At 43.9% G+C, this 25,131-nt stretch overlaps 1 protein-coding gene across 1 annotated transcript; it reads left to right on the top strand.

The window, feature by feature from the left end:
• The first annotated feature begins 6,723 nt into the window (after positions 1–6,723).
• slc1a1 (solute carrier family 1 member 1) lies at positions 6,724–20,839 on the top strand. Its single transcript, XM_087837878.1, has 12 exons — positions 6,724–7,291; positions 8,486–8,626; positions 12,834–12,926; positions 13,035–13,149; positions 13,607–13,649; positions 13,738–13,833; positions 14,059–14,243; positions 15,411–15,518; positions 17,466–17,588; positions 17,717–17,911; positions 19,683–19,817; positions 19,906–20,839. Exons 1-12 carry the CDS (start codon positions 7,192–7,194, stop codon positions 20,144–20,146), a joined length of 1,575 nt encoding a protein of 524 aa, XP_087694004.1. The 5' UTR covers positions 6,724–7,191; the 3' UTR covers positions 20,147–20,839.
• Positions 20,840–25,131: the final 4,292 nt, after the last annotated feature.

The following is a 25,131-nucleotide window of genomic DNA, read 5'->3' as shown; positions in this document are numbered from 1 at the left end:
TGATGAGTAGTAAGCTGTTCTGGCTTTGCGGAGGGCTTTCTTATAAAGCAACAAACTATTTCTCCAGGCTAAATGATGATCCTCTAAATTTGTGACACGCTCTGCTCTGTGTTGGTACAGGGCATTGACGATGATAACAGTGGGTGGATTATATTCTTAAACTTAGTTACAGCGCTTTCAGAAAGACATCTACTTTGATAAAGTCCACTCTCCACTGCTGCATAATCAATTATTGTAACTGTAAATGTTATCAGGAAATGATCAGACAGGAGAGGGTTTTCAGGAAACACTGTTAAATGTTCAGTTTCTATGGCATATGTTAAAACAAGATCTAGAGTGTGATTAAAGTGGTGGGTGGGTTCTTTTACATTTTGAGAGAAACCAATTGAGTCTAACAACAGATTAAATGCCATGTTGAGTCATTTTTAGCATCTACATGGATGTTAAAATCACCCACAATAATTATTTTATCTGAGCTGAGCACTAAATCAGATAAAAAGTCTGTACAGAAACATTTTGTCAGAGCAACAAATACTTGCCAGTATTTGTTGCTCTGAGAGAAACTTCATCCATTCACTTCCACTTATCCTTTTCAAGGCGCTGGAGCCTATCCAGCTGTCATAGGGCGAGAGGCGAGGTACACCCTGAACTAATCTACATTCACACATGAACGCATCAGAGTATGAATGTGAGTATGAATCAGCTCTGAGTCACTTTAATCAGTGTTATAAGTGATGCATATATTACTGTACATGTTTAACTGTTTGTATATGTAAGTGTTGAGTTCCACCACTAACCTTGTTCTCTGACCTTTTTGTTTGTTGTTCTCTGCACTTGGGTGATCTTTACACTCCTGGAGTTGCTGCTGCACCCTCCACCTCCACTATTTCTGTGACTCTGCCCCCTCCACCTTCTGCCTACCTCTTCTGCTCCATCATCACAGCTTCCCCACAGGAGACATCACAGGAGACATCTCCTGCATCCTTCTGAGCGACCCTGAACATTCCCTGACCCCTTCAGGGAGAGTGAGAAAGAGCCAAGGCTTTTCTGACGCAGTGTATGCTGCTGTTTAAACGGTTACCTGTGCTTCTAATTTCATGAAGATCACTTTCATGACTAATATAAATTTAAGGCGGAGCTTCAGAACACCTGTGTCCACAGGTCGTCACAGCAACAGAGACAAGACGCAGATTTGACACTGTGACATGAGAAGCAGAGGGAGCAAGAGATGAATAAACATGAAGACAGAAACCTACGCTGGAGACATGACACACTAAACATGGTTTGTAGGAACAAAACCTACGAACCAGAAATCACCAAAATGTAAGCAGAAACGAACTGAAACGAAGCAGATCAATGATCCAAAAACACAAAGTCGTGACAGACTCTTTGAGACACACAGATTTTCCTCCACAGTTTACTGTTGTCAAACTGGAAGTGAGCAGTGTGACTGTAATAATCCCACAGTAGTAGTTACTAACAGGGCTGGGAGATGAATTATGTTCTTTTAAACAGTTACTCAAACAAGATCATTAGGATAACATTTCATTCTAATTTCACTTGCATTTCTTTGAAGATCTCATCTATTCTTATATCTCTGCTGTCAATCAACCTATTTTCTTTACACTGGTCTCTTTTACCCCTCCTTAAAAGCCCAACTTCACTCTCAGTTTAGTTCAGGGTGAATGAAGCCTGCTCACAGAGGTTCATCCCTCAAACCTGAGACATGGATCAGTGTCCTGTGGGCCAGTGAGGGGCAGCAGCCTTATTAAGGTGGCTGTGAAGTTCCAAAGGAGCTGCTTCCTGTATCCTTCTCTTCCATGTTTAGCATTGATTTATCTTTATCACATCTTAATTTGAGGAAATTGTCTTGTTTAAAGCTGAGTAAACCCAAAACATTTAACTTAATCACCTTGTCAAATGACAAGATTTCTTATATTAAACATTTAAAAATTGGTTATATTCGTGTCTGATAACAATTGTCACGGTTCTGGGTATTTCTGACCCAGCTTTTTGAGTTCTTGTGTTTTTATATCATGTTTTGAGTCCTTTGTACTGTGTTTGTTATTTCCCTGTGGTTTCAGTTCTGGTTATCACAGGTTTGTTAGGTTTTGTAATATAGTTTCCCTGTGTGTTGTGTCTACTGTGCCTTTCTGTCCCATGTTTCAGGTTCCTATGTTCTGTCTCAGTTGCTGTTAAGTTTACATGTCTAGAGTTCAGTCAGTGTTTCCTGTTTTACTTTGAAGGTCCATGTCTCATGTCAGTGTTTCTAGTTTTGCTTCCCTCGTCTCGTCCAGCCTGATCACTCCCAGTTGTGTCTCAGTCCTGTATTTAAGCCCTGTGTTTCTCTTTGTCAGTGTCGTAGTCTCCCTCATGGCTGTGTTTCCCTGTGTGTCTGTTTATCCATGTCCCAGTTTAGTTTGATGTTTTTCATGCCGTTCTGCAATAAAGCAGCTTTTTGAGTTTAATTCCTGTGTGGTGAGTTTTGGGTTTGGGTCCTTCTCCTGCCTGCACACCGCCCAAACATGACAGGGCTCTCTTCTTTTCCCTCTTTTTAAAAAAACATTAACACATAAGTGAGAGTGTTTTGAAATAAGTCAAGAAATAAACTGTCCCATTCTCCTTTATTAAATGTATCTGTGTACTGTATGTATTCTGCCATGTTTAGTGTGTTTAAAGATTTCAAAAAAGGTTACATGTTTGCAGGAAACAGGAAGTAGGTTAAATAGCACATATTCAAATAGCACATATTCAACACACAAGCAATAAAAATGAACAGAAATCAGAAATATTTTTTTACTGATTTTAACTCGAAGTGCTGAATTGGTTATGTTGGTAGTTCAGTTCACTTCAATCTGTATCGCGCCAAAGGAAATCAAATGATGGTGTTTTTAAGGCGCTTCATACTGTAAGGAAACGACTTTACAGTGTATTACTGTGAGTTTGTTACCCTACAGTATTAAAAGAAAACCCAACAGACGAACCCCTCTGAGCGAGCACATGGCGACAGTGGGAAGGAAAAACTCCCTTTTAATAGGAAGAAACCTCCAGCAGAACCAGGGAGGGGCGGGGCCATCTGCTGCGACCTGTCAGGGTTTTCAGAAATGACTCGATTAAAGAGCTATTATGATTTATAACCAGCCAATTTAAAGTCTCTAATTAGTTTTATAAACATGTTTTGAGTCTATATCAAGATCTCCCTGCATTACAGAAACCTTATTTCGTTTCCTGGTGAACATTCGGCCTGTAAATGCGAAAAAACAATGTATGCGAGTTTTTAGATAGTTTGGCTGCCTCGTCTATGAAAATGTTACGATTGTGATGTTGTGGTCTGGACAATCCAATTCCACGAATTCCAGAATGCTTTTGCATGCTTCCACCTTTTACAGAGGGCTTTGAAAATCACCTTGTGGGAGTTTTTGAACTTCTCAAAGGGGATTTTATAAGATTCATCCGTGAGTTCAGCACAGATTTGGGTTGTTGGTGATGGCAGAAACTGTCCTGACTAATAACCTGGCCTGACTCTTTTACAACCTGCATAACAAGTTCTTCCAGACAGTTTCCCACCAAGAATCTGTATTTTTGCAGTTCTAGTTGATAGATATTAAACTGGTTAACCCTTTCTTCACAATGACTGATCCTCCATTTTTGATGTTTTGTGCTGTGACTTCTGTAGAGGTTGCCGTGTCATCACTGATGACAGGGTCTGGATTACTCAAGGCAGTCTTGTTGTCTTCTTTTGCTTTAGGGTGGATATTTATGGGAATCAGGCTCCAATCGTTAAAGCAAGGCAATTTCTTAATTTGCTCGTGTTTTTGGGGCATGTGTTCCTCGCAGCTACAAGTTTTAGCAGGGAGGGCCACTGGTTTTGGGGGGGGGGGGGGGGGGGGGTTGTTTCCTGGGCAGGCCTCAGTGCTACACCTGCCAAATCCGAGCACAGGTCCAACATGTTGCATATTGAATCTATAGTGGATATAGATCTGGGTGACCTGCCTGACATTTCTGCCACTGTTCTTTTGTAATGTTGTTTTTGTAACGTTCAAACGTTCAGGAACGTTCAGCCTCACAGTGTTTGCTGTGGCATTTATCAGATTACTCATGGCTGTGTTTTCATTATGTTTGAATTTGTATTTCTTAGTTGAGAATTTACAGTCACTTTGTTGAAGGGTTTGAACTTCTGTTCATAGCTATATATGCTCTTCCAAAGGCTCCGCCCTCTCTTTTCAGTTTACCACATCTATCCTGTGACGTCACCCTGTATTGTCAATGATTAGTTCATTACCATTACCTCTGGAGAACTTCAAGACATGTTGAGGAGGTCATTTAGGCTTTTAAATCAGCTGTGATGGATCAAGGACACATCTGGAGGCCTGGAGTTCGACACCCCTGGACTAAACCATTATATTTCTGTCAGGGGAGTTTTCCTAATTCTGCAATAAACCATTTTCCTAAATAAATACATACAAACATTTTAAACCACAACAATTAATCACCTTGTGTGCAAATGTTATTGATGCAACTCTATGCTTAAAGTGCGACGCTAAACAAAGTGCTAGCTAAAGTGCTTTTAATAAAGTGCAAGGATGCTCCTAAAGTGCTGTTATAATACAAATAATAAGGGAGTCCACTTCCTTACAATATAGATATAGATATATACACACCTGTTCAAAAACACTTGAACCTGTTAAAGTGGCTGAGAGTGTAAATATAAGTTGAGTGAGTTGGTGGTACAGTAGATGGCAGCATACTCACAGAATGGACTTGCAAGGTCAGTATTTTGTAGTGATGGGAAAAAAGGGACCGATCGAGCTGGTTCTCAATACTTTGTTTGATTTGCTGTCTGTAAATGTGCTGCTATCAGGACTTTGAGTTATTACATAACAGATCAATCATAATAGAGTGGGAAACAAAAGCAGAGCAGCTGTCTCCAAGTATGATCACCAAAGAGTTATGAAACTATTTTGTTTGTTTTTAAAACAAAGTTTTAAGATGCCGCTGTCTTTCCAAGGCCTGTTGTTGTGAAGGCGACTGAGCCGTTAGTAGGTAACTTACAGCGGAGTCACAACAGGCCGCAGACACGTGACACATCAGCTCACATTGAGGTGTTTTCTTTACAAAAATGAAAGTTGACATCACGGAGCCCCGCTCTCAGAAAAAGACATGGATGTAACTGTCTGTGAACATGGCCATCTTCCCCCTAACCCTAACCATCCTTGTTAACCTGGGTTAAACAAATATGTGCTTAAAGTTTGAACAACATCTGGCGTCCTTGCAGACGTGACGTGACGTGGTTGGTTAACAGCCGTGCAGTAGCTGTTCACTCACTAGTAGTGATGGGATTTCCGGCTCTTTTTAGAGATCCGGCTCTTTCGGTTCGGCTCACTAAAAAGAGCCGGCTCTTTCGGCTCTGAACCGGCTCTTCAGGTTGTTTTGTTGCTTTAATTATTTAATCATTAACAATAATATAAAATTATGCAGAAAAGGAATTACTAATGTAAAAAAAGTGGTTTTATTTATATATGTTTATATATGGCCCCTAGAGACAAAGCACGTACAAACTCCAAAACACATTTCTAGTGTTTACTGAACTTCCAAAACAGAGCTACCCAGATCACTTAAATTACACAATTGAAAGCATGTGTGTATTGTTTGTGTATTTATAGACAAGCACTCATATTTATTCAAATAATTTTTAAAAAGTTCATTTACCTGTTACTACCACACACCAAATCCGGTTGTTGATACTTCCTGGCTTGTGTAGCCACTAGGTAACAAAAGCTCAACACTGCGCCCAGCATCCTGGAGCACTTCTGTTGTCTTTTGTACGTGATTCTGAGTTTTTACGCGTTTTGGAGTTTGTACGTGTTTTGGAGTTTGTACGTGCTTTGTCTCTAAGGGCCACCATAAATACACTTTATTTATTCACTCCACATAAAATGTAATAAATAAATCATATAATACAAAAACCAACTATTCACATTTCAACTTTTAACTATTTAAATTTTCAGCTTTTTCCTTTTAAACAAATTTAACGTGAAACAACACAAAACACTGCAAACCACAACACAATTAAATATAAATTAAAATATGAAAACAAAAAGAAGATGCACATTCTGTCATATGGGCCTGCATGATTTCTGAATCCTTTATCATCTGCAACTGAAAATAGTGGATGATTACTATACCTTTCTAATGTGATGTTGTTGTCCCTCGCTCTCTTTCTCTCTGGCTCTGTTCCTGTGCTACTGCGAGTGTAACTAACGCCCCTCCCCCCTCTGCCCAGCGCAAGGTACAGGCCGCGCATGCGGAGTTTAGCGGAAAAAAGAGCGAGAGAGAGGGTGAGAGAAAGAAAAAAAAAAACCTCGGAGCCGGCTCGCGTCGTTCACTTCAAAGAGCCGGCTCTAAGAGCCATTTCGTTCGCGAACGACCCATCACTGCTCACTAGTGACGGAATCGATAACTCTGTTTACGGGGATCACGTTTGTGTTTTGATCACGTGTGTGTTGCCCCTGACAACACAAAACAATGCCCCGCCCCTGCTGAGGCCTGATTTACGTTAACAGCGAGGATGCAGAAAAACAAGAGTTTCTGACAGGACAGGCTCCTCCACAGTCCTCGTGGGCTTATCTCCCTATGAGTTATGACCCCGTCACTAGTTAACAAACATAACCAATCTATCACGTGACGCCAGGTTCCGACAGAAGATGGCGCTAAACATGACGCTTAACCCGAGCGTCACATCTGTGTCAGTGTTTGTATATGTAAAGTTTGATGTTTAAGCTGGGGGGGCCCGTCTGTGCCGTGTAACTCTAATAATTACTCGCCACAGTCACAGGAAGGATTTTCTTCTACAGCCTCCTGCAGTCTTTTTAAATGTCTCTGCAACTGCAAATGTAAAATCTCTGCTCTGGGTGCACCGTGTCTACAAATGCGGACACATTAGGTGCTTTTTAATCTACCTCGTGAAAAGAAGAAAAAATGGGGGAAGGGTGATGGAGGAAAAAGCGCGTACCCCTCTCCGCCTGTATCACACCACCCTCTCTCACAGCATCAGCAGCGTCTGACGGCTGCATCCTTCAGCTGCTCGTCCGTCTATTCCTCGGCTCCAGCTGATTTCGATAACAGGAGCGGTTTGTGTCTACAGCCGAGCATCGCTGTTTGTTCCAGATCAATCAAATAAAAAGCAGCAGCATGGATATGATGGGCAACAAGCAGCGGCGGGCGCTGAATATCAAAGCCCTGCTGAGGAGGAACTGGCTTCTGATGTCTACGATTGTATCGGTGGTGCTCGGTACGTGCAAGCCTCTCAATCTGTCGTCTGATTATTGCTTCTAATTGACTCCACTGCTGTTGTGCATGAGCTGTTTGGCTAAGCAGGGGGTGCATGCGTTTTAATTTGATGTGCAGACCGGAGGATGGTGCTTCACTGTGGTGACACAGACATCCATCTGTCTCCGTCAAACGTGACCAGACTGAGGTGACTGTGTGAGGCTGTCCACGCTGAGGCAGCACAGCACCGTGAAAAGACTTCTTTTCATCCTGAGCGCTTTGCTTCATATTAGCCTGCTGACCCAATTAAACGTGCACGCGTTAGCTAATATTAAACACATTTCCTGTGTCATTAATTACACACTGTGCAGTCTCAGGGTTGTGCTCAGTGCAGATTTAGGAGACGGACAGCTGAGCCTTTGTTATCAGCCTGACAGCAACTATCAGATATATCAGGGGACATGAACATTCAGATAAAATAAACAGTATAATCATCCGTCTGCAGCAGCTGGATTCCCAACCAGGAAACGCAGATACTAAGATGTTATCAGGTCTCCTTTTGGACTCAGCAGCTCCTGTATGGGAGCTGAGATGTCACTGTGCTTCAAGGCTCATCTCAAGATGGACTCGAACACAGGACTGGACTTAAAGGCAGATGTGTTACAGAGAGGTTTGATCACAGGTTGTGCAGTTTAGGAATACGCGAGGTGAGACCAGGTAAGTCCAGAAGGACTGGACAGGTTTAAAAGAGTCACTTCACCAACATGTGACTGCAGCTTGTGATAGAAATGTTCATGAGAGATATGTTTGACAGATTTTTACAACAGTTTAAATACCAGAAATCACTTTTTGGCACAACAGCAGAATAGGAAGTTTAGGCAAAATGACAAAGTCAAGGGCGATACGTTTGACTAAGGCCGTCTGGAAGAAGGCAGAGGTCTTTGTAAAGCCACAGGTGGAGCATCTGGGACAGAGCTGACACGTATTCACACACATCTTTGACCAAGACCTGAAAGAGGACGAAAAATTAAACGTTATGATGATGAAAGTCGTTGCAATTCTGTATCCGTTTAGATGACAAAGTATCAGCTGAAATGTCCTGATTGGATGTGCTTGTTTCATATCACACATGTGAACCAGCACAAGTGTTTGTTCAGTGATTTGTGCTCTTTGGAAAGTTTTCTTTCAGGTGATTTTACTGTGTTTGCTCTTGCAGGGATCAGTCTGGGTGTTGTGGTCAGAGAGTACGCGTCCCTGTCACATCTCTACAAGCAGTACTTTGGCTTCCCCGGAGAGATCCTGATGCGAATGCTGAAGCTGGTCATTCTTCCTCTGATCATTTCAAGCATGATAACAGGTAACAGAGGCCTGATGTGCAGTTCGTCCTGTCCAGGTAACTCTGAGGTTAACCCCGAGCTCTCTGTACTACAAAGCTGGTTCCCTTCTTAACCAGAACCCTCAAACCGTCTGCAGATGAAGGAATAAAAGTAAAACATGTCTGAAGTGTAGCATAGAGTCTCTGCTGGGCTGCATGTTTTATATGCAGCTTGCTGAGCCATCTCTAAGAAGCTTGGAAGGAGCAGCTGTAGATCATTTCCTCAGGGGTTATTAAAGTATTCGGATACTTTCAGTCCTCTTTCAAATGCTGGCATCCTCCAGATCTGCTCTGGGTCTGAGTGGGGCTGCTTTTTTGTGGAAGCAGCGCCCCCGGGGTACAGACGGGGGCACGTAGGGCGGTAACTGATGACTTTGTTGTTGTGTAGTTGTCTGTGGGGTTGTCGAGAGGAGTGTAGTAACACGGTGATGTTGGGCTCTGTGCTCAGGGATGTGACAGCCTGCGTTTCCTGTATTATGAGGTCAGACTGGAGAGGGTGGCCCTTCAGGCTGTGATAAGATCCACTGTGGGTCCATCTTTTCATGCTGCTCATGGCTGTGGTGTCTTCCTGTTCTTGTCTGTGTCTGGAAATCAACTTGAAATGATACGTTTTCGTTTGCAATGTATATAATTTGTAAGGTTGTCTTTCCTGTCCTGTAACGGGCTGAGCCTCAAACGTAGACGCTTCTTCTAAACTAGGGGAGGGTGGGAGCTCAGTCTGCATCTATAGTGAAACACCTGTCTCATCCTTTCACTTAGAGGTTGTTTCTGTGCTCTCCGTAACATAAACTCTGCTCTGTGTCCTCTGACTGTTGGGAACACGTCTGCTGTGTCTGCGTCTTAAGCGCAGGTGGTGTCTATAATCTGCTGGTTGATTCATTGTGTCACAGTCCTGAGTGGGTGATCCAGTGTTTTGGTTTTTATGTCATTGATTTTTGTTTTTATCTTTGGTTTCACTGCTAGTGTCGTGTTTCTGTTTTGTATTCCTACTTCTTAGGTTTTGGTCCTTGTGCTCGGTGTTCTCTGTGTTCTGTGTTTCCTGTTTTACTTTGAAGGTCCAAGTCTTGTATCCGTTTGCTTCCTCCCTGTCTTGTCACGTTTAATTGGGTTCAGCTGTGTCTCTGTGCCATTTCCTTGTTACCTTGTGTGTATATTGCTCTGTTGCTATAAAGGCTGATTATCATGAATCGTGTTGGATCTTCACACACTGCTCAAAGAAGTCCTGCCATTAATTAATGCTTCAGTCTTAATTATGATCGATCTAACTCTGCAGTGTAGTGCAGCTACTGCTGACTGTAATGTGGGGGTTTGACTCCTGTTTCCAAGGTAACTTCAGTAATCATTTCCTCCAAAGTCTCACCATTAATAACTGTTACATTGATCAGCCTGTCTGTATTAATGGGGACGTACCTCAGACCTGTACGCTGGCAATAATTAAACAAGTACTTTTGGGAGACACGCCCTCTGTTTGGATAAAGGTTATAGTTGGGATCAGGTGACGCTGCAGGCTGCTGGGGACATGATGCCTTCACTGTGTTTATACACCACTCTGCATTTAATCATCATTATTCATTTTGGCTCTTTCACAGCACGTCTTTGTCCTGTCCTCCCCTAACCCCCAACCAATCACAGCAGAGGCCCCGCCCCTCCCTGAGCCTGGTTCTTCTGGAGGTTTCTTCCTGTTAAAAGGGAGTTTTTCCTTCCCACTGTCACCAAAGTGCTGCTCATGCCTCTGCATTACTGCAGTGCCTTTACCTTACAGTACAAAGCACCCTGAGGTGACTGTGGCTGTGATTTGACATGTAAATAAAACTGAACTGAATTTTCCACTTGTAGTAAAAAGGTTCAGTCTCCTCAGTCAGAAACCCTGCTGACTGCAGCAGAACGAGTCCTCTGACTGATCTGTGTTCGCAGCGTCATATCAGTGGATAAACAAATAGCTCAGTCTTGTAGCTCATACGTGAATGAAGACAAAATATTTCTCAGCTCTGTTCGATTGATTTTGCCTCTGAAACAGTGATTTCAGCTGAGCACAGCTCCTTTATCACACTTTGCATCTTCAAATATTGTTCCACTGTTCATTAGTTACTGAGCTGCCTGTTGTTGTTTCTAGATTTTCCTCATGCGTTTCTCCCAAGGTTTGTCACCTGTGTACTTTCCCCTGGACTTTCTAAGTTAATAGATGTCACTGACAGGATTGGTGTTCGGGTACCTGCTGGTCTGGTTTTTGGACCTTGTTTATTGTTGTTATGTTGTCATTGTTTAGTGTTCTTGTGCCTCTTAGTGTCATTGTTTGTTGTTCTAGTTCTGAGTTTCATTGGGTCTGGTCCCTTTCGTGTCCTGGTTGTGTGTCCTCCCTGTGAAGTCTTTTGTCCCCAGTTGCCTGTTTCCCAGTATGTCTGTCTGGTTTCTCTCCCTCGTTCTGTGATGGAGAGTTGGTCAGAGTTGTAATTTAGTTCTAGTTGTAGAGTTTCATTTGTTTCCTCGATGTTTCTTGTCTCATGACCAGGGCGGGGGGAGGAGCCTGGGTACAAACTAGGGAACAAAACATTTGCAAACATCAGGGACAGCTCCGGGGTTCTGCCCAGGAACCTGCAGAAAGGCAACAGTTCAGGGGGGTCGGTTGGCTGTGTGGGCTCAGCAGAGATGGAGACTCTAAGGGGCCATGAAGGTGTCCAGGTGCCACGTTTGGATCCTGCTAAGAGCAGCAGATGGAGGATGCAGAACCTGAAGGCTCAGCAGGTGAGCAGCTGTGAAGATGGAGAGCAGACCCTCTGACTGTCGCTCATGTGCAAGCAGTGAGAAATGACTCAGGTTCAGGCGTCAAGGCAGGTTTGGACCCTCTGACTGCCTTTCTACCAACCAGAGCTGCACTCACCCTGCTTGAGCTGCAGCTGCTGTGGTGGAGAAGTGTTTGGTCTGCTGACCTGAAACACATATCAAACCAAATAACTGAAAGGAAACAGATTCCAAAACGGGATATATGTGGAAAATACTCACGCAGGCAAACAGTATGAGATGACAGAGACTATGAACAAGATGACCGGGAACATGGGAAACACCAGGGGAGCACATCTGAAAGCAGTCACAGAAGACGAGGCAAGGGAATCAAATCAATTAGATTTGAGATTTTTGGATGTTTTGGGCAAATGTTTGGAAGGATAAAAACTGTAAAATAACAAATTGTACGGAATCGAATGTTTACAACTACAGAAGGTGTTGAGACAAAATTATTCCCAACAGATCCAAAATGGATCAAATCTAAAAACCGTTTGCCGATAGAATAAAATCTATAAAACTCGATTGCTCTGTGGATATTAATGCACCTGTCAGACCGGTCAGGTCCTCTGGGACATTTTTCTATGTTAGCTTCACAATCACTATTTAAATAACTCAAATGTGTAAAGAAAAAAAAGAAGTGTTGGAGGTAGTTGGTAAGAGATGACAGGATGACCCCAACCTCAGCAGCAGGACCAAGTGTGTTTGAACTGTGTCTTCACATACAGGGTCAGTCCTACAGAAGGAACGTGGGTTCCCAGTTTCATCAGCTGTGGCCAGTTTTTACATGGAGTAACTGAAAAAGATCTGTTGTCCTATCGTAGAACAGCAGAAAGCTGATGTAGATACACCTGGGTGAAAGTCAGATGTCAGCATGTTTATGGCTGTGTAGGTTCAGGATGCACTACAACGTGAAGTTCACGAGCGAGGATATAAAAATAACTGCTTTCTTAGACTAAATGTTTCATCAGGGATGGGCGACGTTTGAAAGTCAATATTTATCAAGAGCCAACAAATTTGGATCAGTACTGAAGGTTTGACTCTCATCATCCACTGGAGCACAAACTGGGCGTCATCAGGACGCTACAACACAGAGCGAACACCATCCCCACAGACACAGGGAGGCCCTGAGTAAATCACAGCTGGACGTTTGTCACAGCTGGACGTTTGTCGCAGCTGGACGTTTGTCGCAGCTGGGGTGGCTCCTAAAGAAAGCTGCAGCCGATCCAGGAGAGAAGATCAACCGCTGCCCAAGCAAAGGTCTTTGTCTTAGTCACTCACAGTGATTCTGGTAAGAACTGGACCAGCTTTGTACCCCTGAGTTAACCCTGCAGTTACCTGGATCAGCCTGGACCCTGATCTGTGGGCTGAGCCTGTGTTTAAATACACTGAATGTGTTTCTGACCAACAGGTGTTGCAGCCTTAGACTCCGAGGTGTCAGGAAAGATCGGTCTGCGAGCCGTCGTTTATTACTTCTCAACAACTATCATTGCAGTTGTTCTTGGTGAGTCACATTTGAATTATGCAGCGTTTACATGCAGCGTATAAAACGAATGGTTGATGTTTATAAATATATATATAAATTTCTACTAAGTGGCATCTCTCTTGACAGGAATTATTCTAGTGATGACTATCAAACCGGGCGTGTCTCAGACAGCGGAGCACATCGACAGAGCTGGGACTCCTCCTGATGTCACTACAGTCGACACACTGTTGGACCTGCTCAGGTGAGTTTCTAATGGGAATGTTTCGGGAATATTAGGATGGAATAAAAGAGTTGCATCTTTCTTTGATGGCCTAAAACAGAAACTTTCATCATACAATATCCCAACAAACACTGTTTAGTTGGTTCGGGTGGCGTCGTACTAGCATCCTATATTGTCAGGTTACATCTCATATAAACATGTAGGACGTGTCTTTGACATGGTTGGTAAATTATGACTAATTCTGACATTACTGTTACTGAGGTGTTTGTAGGCTCAACTATGACAGAGTCGTGCAAGAAGAAAAGCATGGACTTAAAAAAAGAGCTTTAATGCACAATATAAGAGTTTATAATTGAGGCATGGTCTTTGTTTAATAGCTGCATTCATGAAAAGTATGTTTTTGCTAGATATGTAATTTCAGAGTTGAGATGCATCCTTTCTGCTGCTCACCTGCAGCTTTTTGCTTTCCCACTGACAGAAACATGTTTCCTGAAAATCTGGTGCAGGCTTGTTTTCAGCAGGTAAGACGACCACACATCCTGTTATTCTAGTCTACTTTTTGGTGCTTGTCATCGTGTGACTCTGACACTGTGTCCAATTCCACTCTAGTACAAAACAAAACGCAAAGAAGTGGAGCCTGAGAAGCTTTCAGTGAACAGCAGCACAGTGCCCCCTCTCACGACCACCATCATGGCTGTGATGGAGGTAGGTGCACTCGCTACACTGTGCTGACATTCGTCTCGTGTGTCGGCACCTGGCAGCCAGAGTGTCGTTTAATGGATTGGCTCAATAATGAGTTGAAGCAGGCTGAGCTCAGTCAGCTGTAGTGCTGCATGACATTTGCAGAGCTCATGAGTGGATCTAGTGTCTGTGGAAGCAGCTTTCTGCCCCCTCACTGATTCATGACTGGTCTTTTCCTTCTCTCTGCAGAACATCACAAAGGACTACACAATCGTCGGCACGTATTCCGATGGAGTCAATGTGTTGGGCCTTATCGTGTTCTGTGTTGCGTTCGGCCTCGTCATCGGGAAGATGGGAGAAAAGGGTCGAATCCTGCTGGATTTCTTTGATGCCTTAAATGAAGCAACAATGAAACTGGTCCAGATAATTATGTGGTATGTGAACTACACCAGTTTGTAAACTGGTGTGTAAACTACACCCTAAAACTACACGGTGAAACAGTGAAACCAGCGTTCCTGATCACTTTTCCGGTTCAGGTTCACAGAGGAGCCTTTCTTTGGATAAGCAGTTAAGAAAACTGATGATCGGGTGGTGAAAATGTTCCTGTATAATTTTATTACTCTATCCGACCCACTTAGTTGAGGCTGTCCAAGGATTTCATTCCCGTACCTGATGGCAGTCAGGGGGCCGTCGCTCTGCCATCATTAACCCACCAAACCAGCCATGCTGAACTACAGGCAGCATGCCAATGTCCACACCCACACACACATCTGTCACATCTGTCCCACGTGCTCGAGGGAAACTTGCTCTCATCTGTGGAAGCCAAAACTTGATGGACCTGAGTTCTGGTGCTCTATGGCAAATTACAGTCACAGGGTCCACTATAGGACACTCTCAGGCCAAGTTTGTTTCTGATTGGTCAGAGACGTTCACATCAGCAGCCGACTAGAGTTCATTCTTTAGGGCTCCGTCAGTGCTCCTCCTGGTCCTTCTTGCACAAAGGAGCACTGACAGTCCTGCTGATGTCTGAAGGACCTTCTGCAGCACTTTCGAGCTCTGGTAGAGCGACTGTGTCCTGAATCTCCTGCATGCTCACTGTGCTGGGAGACACAGTAAACCTGCTGGTAATGGCAGTGATAGTTGGACCAGGTATCACCTTATCTCCATAGTGACACCAAACCAGTGAAAAGGTGCAAAAACAGAGGAGATAAGGAGAGGAACAATGTTACAAACACCTCTGTAGTGTTGGGTTGTTCGGTCCTGTGTTGTTCATTTCATCAGGTTCGAGGCTGATCCACGGCCTGCTCCCCCCCCCCCCCCCCCCCCCTGCTGTCGTTTCTTCTCTGTATCTGTCAATAAAGCTGAAAAAGGCTGAACGTTATGAAGCCGACCCCCTCTGCTGCTAACTGACCAGCTCAGTACTGCAGGGCTTTGACGTGATGCAGTACTCTGACTGACAAGTGTAGCATTCGTTTTTTTGTGTAAACCTGCTGGATTAACTACATTTCTGTAGTAACTCCATCATTTTTACCTGCAGGTCATTGTTATTGTCGAGTGTCTGAGGAGGATGTCGTGGAACTGAAGCAGCTTTGTCTTTTCAGCTACATGCCTGTAGGGATCCTGTTCCTTATTGCTGCAAAGATCATCGAGGTAGAAGACTGGGAGATCTTCAGGAAGATGGGTCTTTATATGGTGACGGTGCTGAGCGGGTAAGCGTTCCCATTACTCTCCATCCGGCCGTTCCACACTCCGGGCTTTATGGCTGACATTTGGACCGATTCTCCCTCCTGCGTACGATAAAAGCTCTGTGTGAGCACTGATAAGGGCGAAGGACATTTAAAACTGCTCAACCTGCAAGAATGCAGTAATGAAAGCTTCACTCACGCCTCTAAATGTACGAGGCACAATTAACAACTGTACCATAAAAAACCCTCAGTTAACCCAGAAGGTGAGTCCAAGGTTCTGAAATCATCCTGTGGCTCCAAACGCAGCCGAAGAAAACTCGTCACCGTGTGGGACAGTGAGGCTGGGACAGTGTCACGGTCTGCCCCCGCTGACACTGTCCCAGCTTCACTGTGTGGAATAGTGCAGTGTGCACATTGGGCAAAAATGAAATATCACAAGATTATGTTCCAGTATGAAAGAAATGCATCACTTATAAAGAGGAGTAGCACTCGGCTTGTAGCTGATAGAAGCATGTCTGCAGAGAGTAAATACGTGTGTAAATAATGTTCACGCTGTACTTCAGATCACATTACGTCAGTTATGGTTGAAGCTAAATCTGTCGGAGCAGTTTAGCTCAGTTTTATGTAAAGACAGTTGATAACAGAGTTAATTTCAAAGCACTTTGTGATAGCCATGTGATACTAAAGACAGAACCTCGGCTCTTTGAGCAAAAATCATGACAGCAGAGCGAGCGTCTGTCTCCAGAAGTTAGACGAGCAGCTGGTTCCCACAGTTCAACGCTCCGGCTCCCATTCAGGAATTCTAGGAACCACAGGTCGGCCTGACCTCCCAGAGTGTAGCGGGCTCTGGGATAACAAGATGAGATCTCAAAGATGTTGGGAGACTCTGGGAGAACGGACACATCCTGGTCAAAGACAAATCGTCGTAGCTTTACGCCTGCTTCATGCTCATATTCAGTTCAGCTCTCCTGTATGCTCATTGGCTCATCTGTAGACGTGTAGTCAAGACCGCCTAAACCAGGGGTGTTGAACTCCAGGCCTCGAGGGCAGGTTTAGATCTCACCCTGGGTCAACACACCTGAATCAAATCATTAGTTCATTACCAGGCCTCTGGAGAACTTCAAGACATCACGAGGATTTATCATTTATCATTTATCCATTTAAATCAGCTGTGATGGATCAAGGACACGTCTAAAACCTGCAGGACACCGGCCCTCGAGGCCTGGAGTTTGACACCTGTGGCCTAAACCAAGACCAAGACAAGACCAAGACCAGAGGGTATCGAGACTGAGACAAAAGAGTCTTTAAACTGCAGCCAGACGCTGCTTTGTTTACGGGTCTCAGGCATATTTATGTGTTTTTGCACTCGCACAGCCGTCCTCACCGCTGTCTACTGTCTCACTCACTGAGAGGACGGACGCACGCTCCACTTGACTGTCGCGTCCATCACCCTCTCTGTTTTTCACACAATGATATGATCCTATATCCTCGCATGTGATTGGAGCATAGCTGAGCCACTGTGTGAGAGCTGAGCAGCCAAAGGAAATAGGAAGTGGCCTTGAGACATCCAACTCTACTCTACTCTCTCTACATTATTAGATATTAGAAAGTGTCTTGAAATGACAAGATGACAAAGTTGAATTAAATTGAATTATGACTGTGGAGACTTCAAAGAGCCACCTGCAGCTATTTCCCTCATCATTCAGGCCACTGAAGCATTTTGAATTCACAAAAACATTGACTGAAGTGTATTTCTTCCCAGCGGCAAAAGCTCGTGGATATTAAAATATTTAGAATAAGCTACCATGTTAAAATGTACAAATGATAGAAAGAGCACGACTCCCTTAGAAAAGTGTCAATAATTAAACACAGGTGAAACTAAACAACTCTGAGTCCGACAGAGTCGCGTGTCTTCTTCACATTTCTTCTTCTAATATTTCAGTTCGATAACGCTGTGATTTTGTCCCTCAGTCTAGCTATCCACGCCACCGTCTGCCTGCCCCTCATCTTCTTCGTCATTGTGAGGAAGAATCCGTATACGTTCACTCTAGGAATGGCTCAGGCCCTGGTGACAGCGCTTATGATCTCCTCCAGGTCAGTCTAATTTTCCATATCTCTGTAATTAGACTAAACAGCTTCCCAAACGTTTTTTATTTTAATGAATCTAAAGCTCTATAATGTCTGACTACAAGATACTTACTGGCTCTGCTTGTGTCTCCCAGCTCGGCAACCCTGCCTGTCACCTTTCGATGTGCTGAGGAGAACAACTGCATCGACAAGAGGATCACTCGCTTTGTGCTCCCAGTTGGCGCCACCATTAACATGGACGGCACGGCGCTGTACGAGGCAGTGGCTGCTATCTTCATTGCCCAGCTGAATGATTATGCTCTGGATGTAGGCCAGATTGTTACCATCAGGTACGTCGCTGTTACTGCTGCTAGCGTAGCTTTAAAGACAACTTTATAGAGATAAACATTAGCATTCTGAAGGAAAACTGCTGGTTAACCTGGTTAACTCGATAATATCCTGCTTTTCATGTAAATGGAGAGTCCTCTTCACACGCTGAGGTTAATGATGGAGTTCCACAGGGTTCAGTGCTAGGACCAATTCTGTTTACATTATACATGCTTCCCCTAGGCAGCATCATTAGAAGACATAGCATACATTTTCACTGCTATGCAGATGACACCCAGCTCTATCTGTCCATGAAGCCAGATAACACACACCAATGAGTTAAACTGCAGGAATGTCTTAAAGACATAAAGACTTGGATGGCCACTAACTTTCTGCTTCTTAACTCAGATTAAACTGAGGTCATTGTACTCGGCCCTGAAAATCTTAGAAATATGGTATCTAACCAGATTCTTACTCTGGATGGCATTACCTTGTCCTCCAGTAACACTGTGAGGAACCTTGGAGTCATTTTTGACCAGGACATGTCTTTCAACGCACATATTAAACAAATATGTAAGACTGCGTTCTTCCATTTGCGCAACATCTCTAAAATTAGAAATATCCTTGTAGTAGACCTTGTAGACCTTGTAGTACCATATCACCCTATTAGAGCACTTCGCTCTCGCTCTGCAGGCCTACTTGTTGTTCCTAGAGTATTTAAAAGTAGAATGGGAGGCAGAGCCTTCAGTTTTCAGGCCCCTCTTCTGTGGAACCAGCTTCCAGTTTGGATTCAGGAGACAGACACTATCTCTACTTTTAAGATTAGGCTTAAAACTTTCCTTTTTGTTAAAGCATATAGTTAGGGCTGGACCAGGTGACCCTGAATCCTCCCTTAGTTATGCTGCAGTAGGTGTAGGTCCAACCAGTCGCAGCAGATGGCCCCGCCCCTCCCTGAGCCTGGTTCTGCTGGAGGTTTCTTCCTGTTAAAAGGGAGTTTTTCCTTCCCACTGTCGCTAAAGGGCTCAAAGGAGATCATCTGATTGCTGGGCTTTTGTCTGCTGTCTTTGAATTATTGTAGGGTTTGAGGCAACAGTTTTCTGGCGTGACATCAGTTGAATTGAACTGACAGTGGACACAAGTGTCATGGATTGGTTTCACTCCAACTCCTCATAGGATTCAAAGCTTTGTGAGACAAAAAGGAAATCTGATTGTTGACCTCAACATTTCCTACAAAGGTGAATTATGCAGCGTTTTCTTCCCACTTTTTCAACTGCAGCTGTGCATCAGTTGCTTTGAAGCAGGCATCCAGTCTGCCTCTTAGGTGACTGCCTTGCTCAATGTCCAAATCATGTGAAGGAGCAGTGGCTCCACTTTGAGCCTCTCCTGAAGGACCAATCAGCCGGACTCTAAGGCTGAGCCTAGAGGCCACACAGAGCAAGCTCATTTCTGTCACTTGTCTCCATAATCTTGTGCTTCTGGTCATTACTCACAGCTAATGGCCACAGGTGAAGGTGTGATTATAGGCTGGCCAGTAAATCAGCAGCTTTGCTTTCATATTCTGCTCACCACAGCATCAGTCTGGCTGTTCATCACATCGCTCACAAACACCCAGAATGCTTAGATTTCATGTTCATGTCGCTGCCAGTGTCCAAACCCAGCACACGAGAAAAGAAAGTCGTCATTTCTTTTGATCCCTTTAACCCTGAGGGGGCGTGGCTTCGTATCACCTTTTGATTGGAAGATGTTTTTGTGTTCTATGAAGAATAATTGTTACATTGTGTCTTTGTGTTTCAGTATAACAGCCACAGTTGCCAGCATTGGAGCAGCAGGAGTGCCTAACGCTGGGCTTGTCACCATGGTGATAGTTTTAACAGCTGTTGGCTTACCTGCAAGTGATGTCACTCTGATAGTTGCAGTCGATTGGCTACTGTGAGCTTTTGTCTCTTGTCTTTTTGTGCTGACTTTCTTCTGTCTTTGTGGAAACTGCTGTAGACTCACTGTGACTGTCGTGTTTCAGGGATCGCTTCCGCACTATGATCAACGTCCTTGGCGACGCGTACGGAGCCGGCATTGTTCAGAAACTCTCCAAGAGGGAGCTAGAACGGATGGACCTGACATCAGACATGGATGTCGCCAACCCTTTCGCCCTGGAAGCCACTTTGGATGACGAAGAGTGCGAGAAGAAGTCCTACGTGAACGGAGGCTTCACGGTTGACAAGACGGATGCGATCTCCTTCACGGAGACGTCCCAGTTTTAGCCTGTGGCTGGTTCAGTCGTGAGGAACGTGCACGGAGAGAAGCTATCCATCCGGACCCATCCCAGGACCGACGTTAGCAATAGCAGCTTCATTAAGCTAACCGAAGATTGCCACCCTTCAAGCTGGGCATTTCCAACTACGACTAGATTAAAGTGCTTCCTTCATTATCTCAGATCACGCCATGATTCAAAAAGTCTGTTTTCTCAATAAGAGTTTTTCTTTTCTCGCAAAGATGAACTCAAACGAAGAGCTTTTTGCTAGTGTGTGTGTGTGTGCGTGTGCATCTTTTAAGGTGAGCCTGATGACTTTTGCAAAAACACAGTATCACGTAAACACTGCTTCATGAATAAAAACTAACTGTACTTCCTGTATGGACACTAATCCTCAGAAACTCTTTTTCTTTGCATGGCTCTGTTGAGTGTATGTCCCATGATGCAGTGCTTGTATATCTATCTGTATCTTTAAACTGTGCCAAACTTGTTTTTCACCAAGCTGCATGAAGCTAAATGTCTAAGCTGGTTACTGGTTTCCTGTGTGGGCCTTGCAGAGACAAAGTCAGTGGACACTGTGGAATTTGAGAACATTTTTTCTAACATTTCCTGTCACGTTGCAAAATAAGAATGAATAATCATGTATGTATTCAGTCAGTGTGGGGAAACATATGGACCCCGAAATAAACAGCTACTACAACACAAGCTTACAGATCTATGTGTGAGAAAATAGAGAATCACAGTGTGTAGCTGTGTGTTTCACTGTGGCTTTTACACCCGTCACCATCACATACAGCTGTAACAGGTTATAACAGTGGCACATTTGGTCAGCGTTGGAAACAACAGCCTCACACGCTGTGATGCACTTTGTTATATGTTGGCAGGTGAGATTAGATGATTACTGATCTCTGTGCATAAACGTGAACCACGAGTCACGGAGCTGTGAGTTTATTTGCATCAATCCTGGAAAAGTTTTTAAAAGTAACACAGCTCCTAAAACTGAAGTGTCATTTTAACAAAAAGTTCATGTAATGCCCTCTTTAATTATTTAAGGGAATTTATAACTTATAGCAAACCAGTTTTTCACAGCCCACTCTGACCTGTGGAAATACACGATAAATGTGTGAAGTTACAGAAAAGGTAATTGTCCTTTAATTCTAGATTTATAATTATACACAATTTAGTTCATTCCCCGTGGACCCAGTTATAGAGGAAAAACAGGAAAAACAGGAACTTTGTCTTTAATTCTTTATCTGTTAGGTAATTATTGTCTTCATCAAAAGGAAAAGCCTTCACCAGGCCAATTCTGGCCCCCGGGCCTTATGTTTGACACCCCTAATGTTTTTCTGAAACCAGCTCAGCACTGTACACAACTGTCCCCCTAATTCTTGGTTTAAAACCCCTTTTTCTCTTACGTTTTCCTCTCCCAGAGGAAGCTCGATAATAAGTGAATCAGGCGTCTCAGAGCTTCATGTTATCATGACCACAATAACCTGATGCACTGTTCACCATTTAGCAGGACAGGAAATGGAAAAATAAAGCAGGATTTTATATATAAAGCTACAAACGTTCAGCGTTTGAGAACTTCTGAAACTGCAGATTGATGCCAACGTATGTTTCTTTATTATTTCTGTCTGTCTGTTTATATTCAGGCTCAGGTTTTACAGTGATGAGCTCCAGTGATGAGCTCCAGTGTTGGTGAAAGACGAGAGGAACGGAGGAAGGCGAGCGGAGAGGCAGGAGTGTTGGGATATGGTAGAAAGAAGGACAACAGCCATATGTTGTGTGTGGGAGACCAAAGCAAGGTCAGGAGCAACGTTGTGGATTCAAGTTGGTATCGATGGGAGTGAAATGAAGCTGTGGTGATGTTGAAGAAAGAGTAGTGTTGAAAACCAGCTGGTAAGACTGAATTTTCACCTGTGAAGCACGACTTTTGCTTCTTCTCCTGCTGATTCAGTGAGTTTTGGTCTGAACCTTTCAGTGAGATCTTTTCTGCAGAGACATCGTTTGTCTGGATGCTACACACGTCTACATTTCAATAACACAGCTGGCAGCACAGAAACCAGATGTTCCCGTCTATCACCTCGTAGCTTTGGCGTTCAGGTGAAAGCGCCTCCTCAGGAATCTTAAGCTCTGTTTCAGGTGCGTGTTTGGATTTGGTCACCTATCCAGCCTCCCACACAGACACAACCATGTAGTTACAGCAGACACAGGACAGCGAGTTAGTTTCTTCGCTGGTTTATTGGGATCCTTGGAAATGTAACTAAATAGTTTGTGTAAACGGGCTCCTTTCATCAGAGGAGTTTGTCCCCTTTCCTAAATTTCAAATTCACTCACCGTTTAGTTGCCAAAACAACCAGAGGGCAAGATATATAACGATGCTCCGTTAAACGGGCTAAAAGCCGAGCACTGTGGCCTCGACGAGTGTGGGCAGCAATATCTCTGTGTGAGGTGATGTGGAAGATGGTGACTCACAGTCTTTGCAGGGGGACAAGGACTCAGGTGGTTTATAGTGAGCAGAGGTTCTAAATCTGCTGCAGCTTCTGCAAGCGCAGCTTCATTTTCTATCGACTGATGCATTCGATTCTGGCTACAATGTAACAGCCCAGCTCTCCATGTGACATTACATAGCAGTGTGAACCAAGACAACCTCAGGAAGCTCAGTTAATTTCATTCATCACCTGTGCTGATGTGTGGGCTCTCCCACTGTCCACACACAGCTTCCTCTACAGGGGGCGTGGCTTTTACACCAGCGCTCCAGCCTTTCTGCACCACAGACCAGTTGTCCGACAGTATTTTCACAGACCGGCCTTGAAGGTGTCAGGGATAAATACAACAAAATAAAACCAGTACTGGTACAAAAAAAGATTTATTAATAACACACGAGAAAAGAGCCAGAGAAACCAGAGAAACCAGATTAACGAGGAAAAATGACAAAAAAAAACGATAAAACCCTGAAAACCACAAATTTTACACCCGAGCCTCAACACTCGCAGCCCGGTACCAAGCGACTCACAGACCTATCCCGCTCCGTGACCCGGGATTGGGGACCGCTGATGTAGAAGTATTCCCTCCATCACCCAACTGTGTCCTCAGTCCGCAGCACCCATCCACACCCTGTGAGCAAATACCGCTTTGCCTCTGAGTCACCTGACATAATCCCTGACTCAGCAAACCCTCCCACAGCCCACAGGTTGGTACCTGTCAGCCGCCTGAACCCAACCTGACTGATCTCCTGTTTCACCTCCAGTGACCACCATGTGCTCCAGGGATCATCATCTCCACCTTATGACCACATGCAGCTGCTTCAACAATGGAGGGACAGAACAGGGTCCACTCTGACCCACTGTGAGGAACCTTGGAGTCATTTTTGACCAGGATATGTCCTTCAACGCACATATTAAACAAATATGTAAGACGGCGTTCTTCCATTTGCGCAACATCTCTAAAATTAGAAATATCCTGTCTCAGAGTGACGCTGAAAAACTAGTTCATGCATTTATTACTTCCAGGCTGGACGACTGCAATTCATTATTATCAGGATGTCCAAAAAACTCACTGAAAAGCCTTCAGTTAATCCAAAATGCTGCAGCAAGAGTACTGACAGGGACTAGAAAGAGAGAGCATATTTCTCCTGTTTTGGCTTCCCTTCATTGGCTTCCTGTTAAATCCAGAATTGAATTCAAAATCCTGCTCCTCACATACAAGGTCTTAAATAATCAGGCCCCATCTTATCTTAATGACCTTGTAGTACCATATCACCCTATTAGAGCACTTCGCTCCCGCTCTGCAGGCCTACTTGTTGTTCCTAGAGTATTTAAAAGTAGAATGGGAGGCAGAGCCTTCAGTTTTCAGGCCCCTCTTCTGTGGAACCAGCTTCCAGTTTGGATTCGGGAGACAGACACTATCTCTACTTTTAAGATTAGGCTTAAAACTTTCCTTTTTGCTAAGGCATATAGTTAGGGCTGGACCAGGTGACCCTGAATCCTCCCTTAGTTATGCTGCAATAGATGTAGGCTGCCGGGGGATTCCCATGATGCATTGAGTTTTTCCTTTCCAGTCACCTTTCTCACTCACTATGTGTTAACAGACCTCTCTGTATTGAATCATATCTGTTATTAATCTCTGTCTCTCTTCCACAGCATGTCTTTGTGACCAACCAATCACAGCAGAGGCCCCGCCCCTCCCTGAGCCTGGTTCTGCTGGAGGTTTCTTCCTGTTAAAAGGGAGTTTTTCCTTCCCACTGTCGCCAAAGTGCTTGCTCATAGGGGGTCATATGATTGTTGGGTTTTTCTCTGTATCTATGAAGCGCCTTGAGGCGACTTTTGTTGTGATTTGGCGCTATATAAATAAAATTGAAATGAATTGAATTGAACTTGATTTGATTCAGTTTTATTTCTGTAGTACAGAGAAAACCCAACAATCAATAGATCTACTTTCAGCAAGCTTTTGCTGTCTAAATGTTTTGTTGTGCCAAACACGTTTGCTTTTCCAAGAGGAGAAAACACACAGTGGACTCTTCTTAATCCTTTTTTAAATTATTTTATTATTGACGTTATCTGTGTGTTTGTTATGCTGGAGCAGACAGGTGAAGGAAGAGAAAAATAAAAGAGCCAGAAAGAAAGAGAGACAAGAATCTCTAACAAATACAAAGGGAGGTAGACAAACACGTGTGTGTGTCACGAATGTGAAAATTATATCAATGTTTTTTAGGGCAGAGTAGAAGTTAGAGGTCATCCAGGTTTGAAGATATTCCTCCTCCAGGCCTGTCCAGTATCATCCATCTACTGCTAACCCAACTTATCAGTAGATGGTATCAGTAGATGCTCTCCTCATAGCTTTACCACAGCAGACACTAATGAAACCATGAGAAAACTGATCATCAGCCTGAGAGGCACGCACACAGACTCCATACATGAGACTTCCTGTCAGATCACCTGTGAAGCCCTGCAGCAACACGTGCACAGAAACATGTTTCACAAACATGGGAATCGC

The sequence above is a fragment of the Neolamprologus brichardi genome, chromosome 3, assembly GCF_056152115.1.
Source record: "Neolamprologus brichardi isolate AB-2024 chromosome 3, ASM5615211v1, whole genome shotgun sequence".
In the NCBI taxonomy this organism is placed as follows: domain Eukaryota; kingdom Metazoa; phylum Chordata; class Actinopteri; order Cichliformes; family Cichlidae; genus Neolamprologus; species Neolamprologus brichardi.
This window is presented reverse-complemented; position numbering and strand designations above follow the sequence as displayed.

What these genes read in the sequence shown, in the direction of transcription:
- slc1a1 (XM_087837878.1), top strand. Translation starts at nt 7,192, where the DNA reads ATGGATATGATGGGCAACAAGCAGCGGCGGGCGCTGAATATCAAAGCC. An exon ending in GATTGTATCGGTGGTGCTCG is followed by an intron (nt 7,292 to 8,485) that starts GTACGTGCAAGC and finishes TTGCTCTTGCAG; the next exon opens with GGATCAGTCTGGGTGTTGTG. An exon ending in GCGCTTATGATCTCCTCCAG is followed by an intron (nt 17,589 to 17,716) that starts GTCAGTCTAATT and finishes TGTGTCTCCCAG; the next exon opens with CTCGGCAACCCTGCCTGTCA.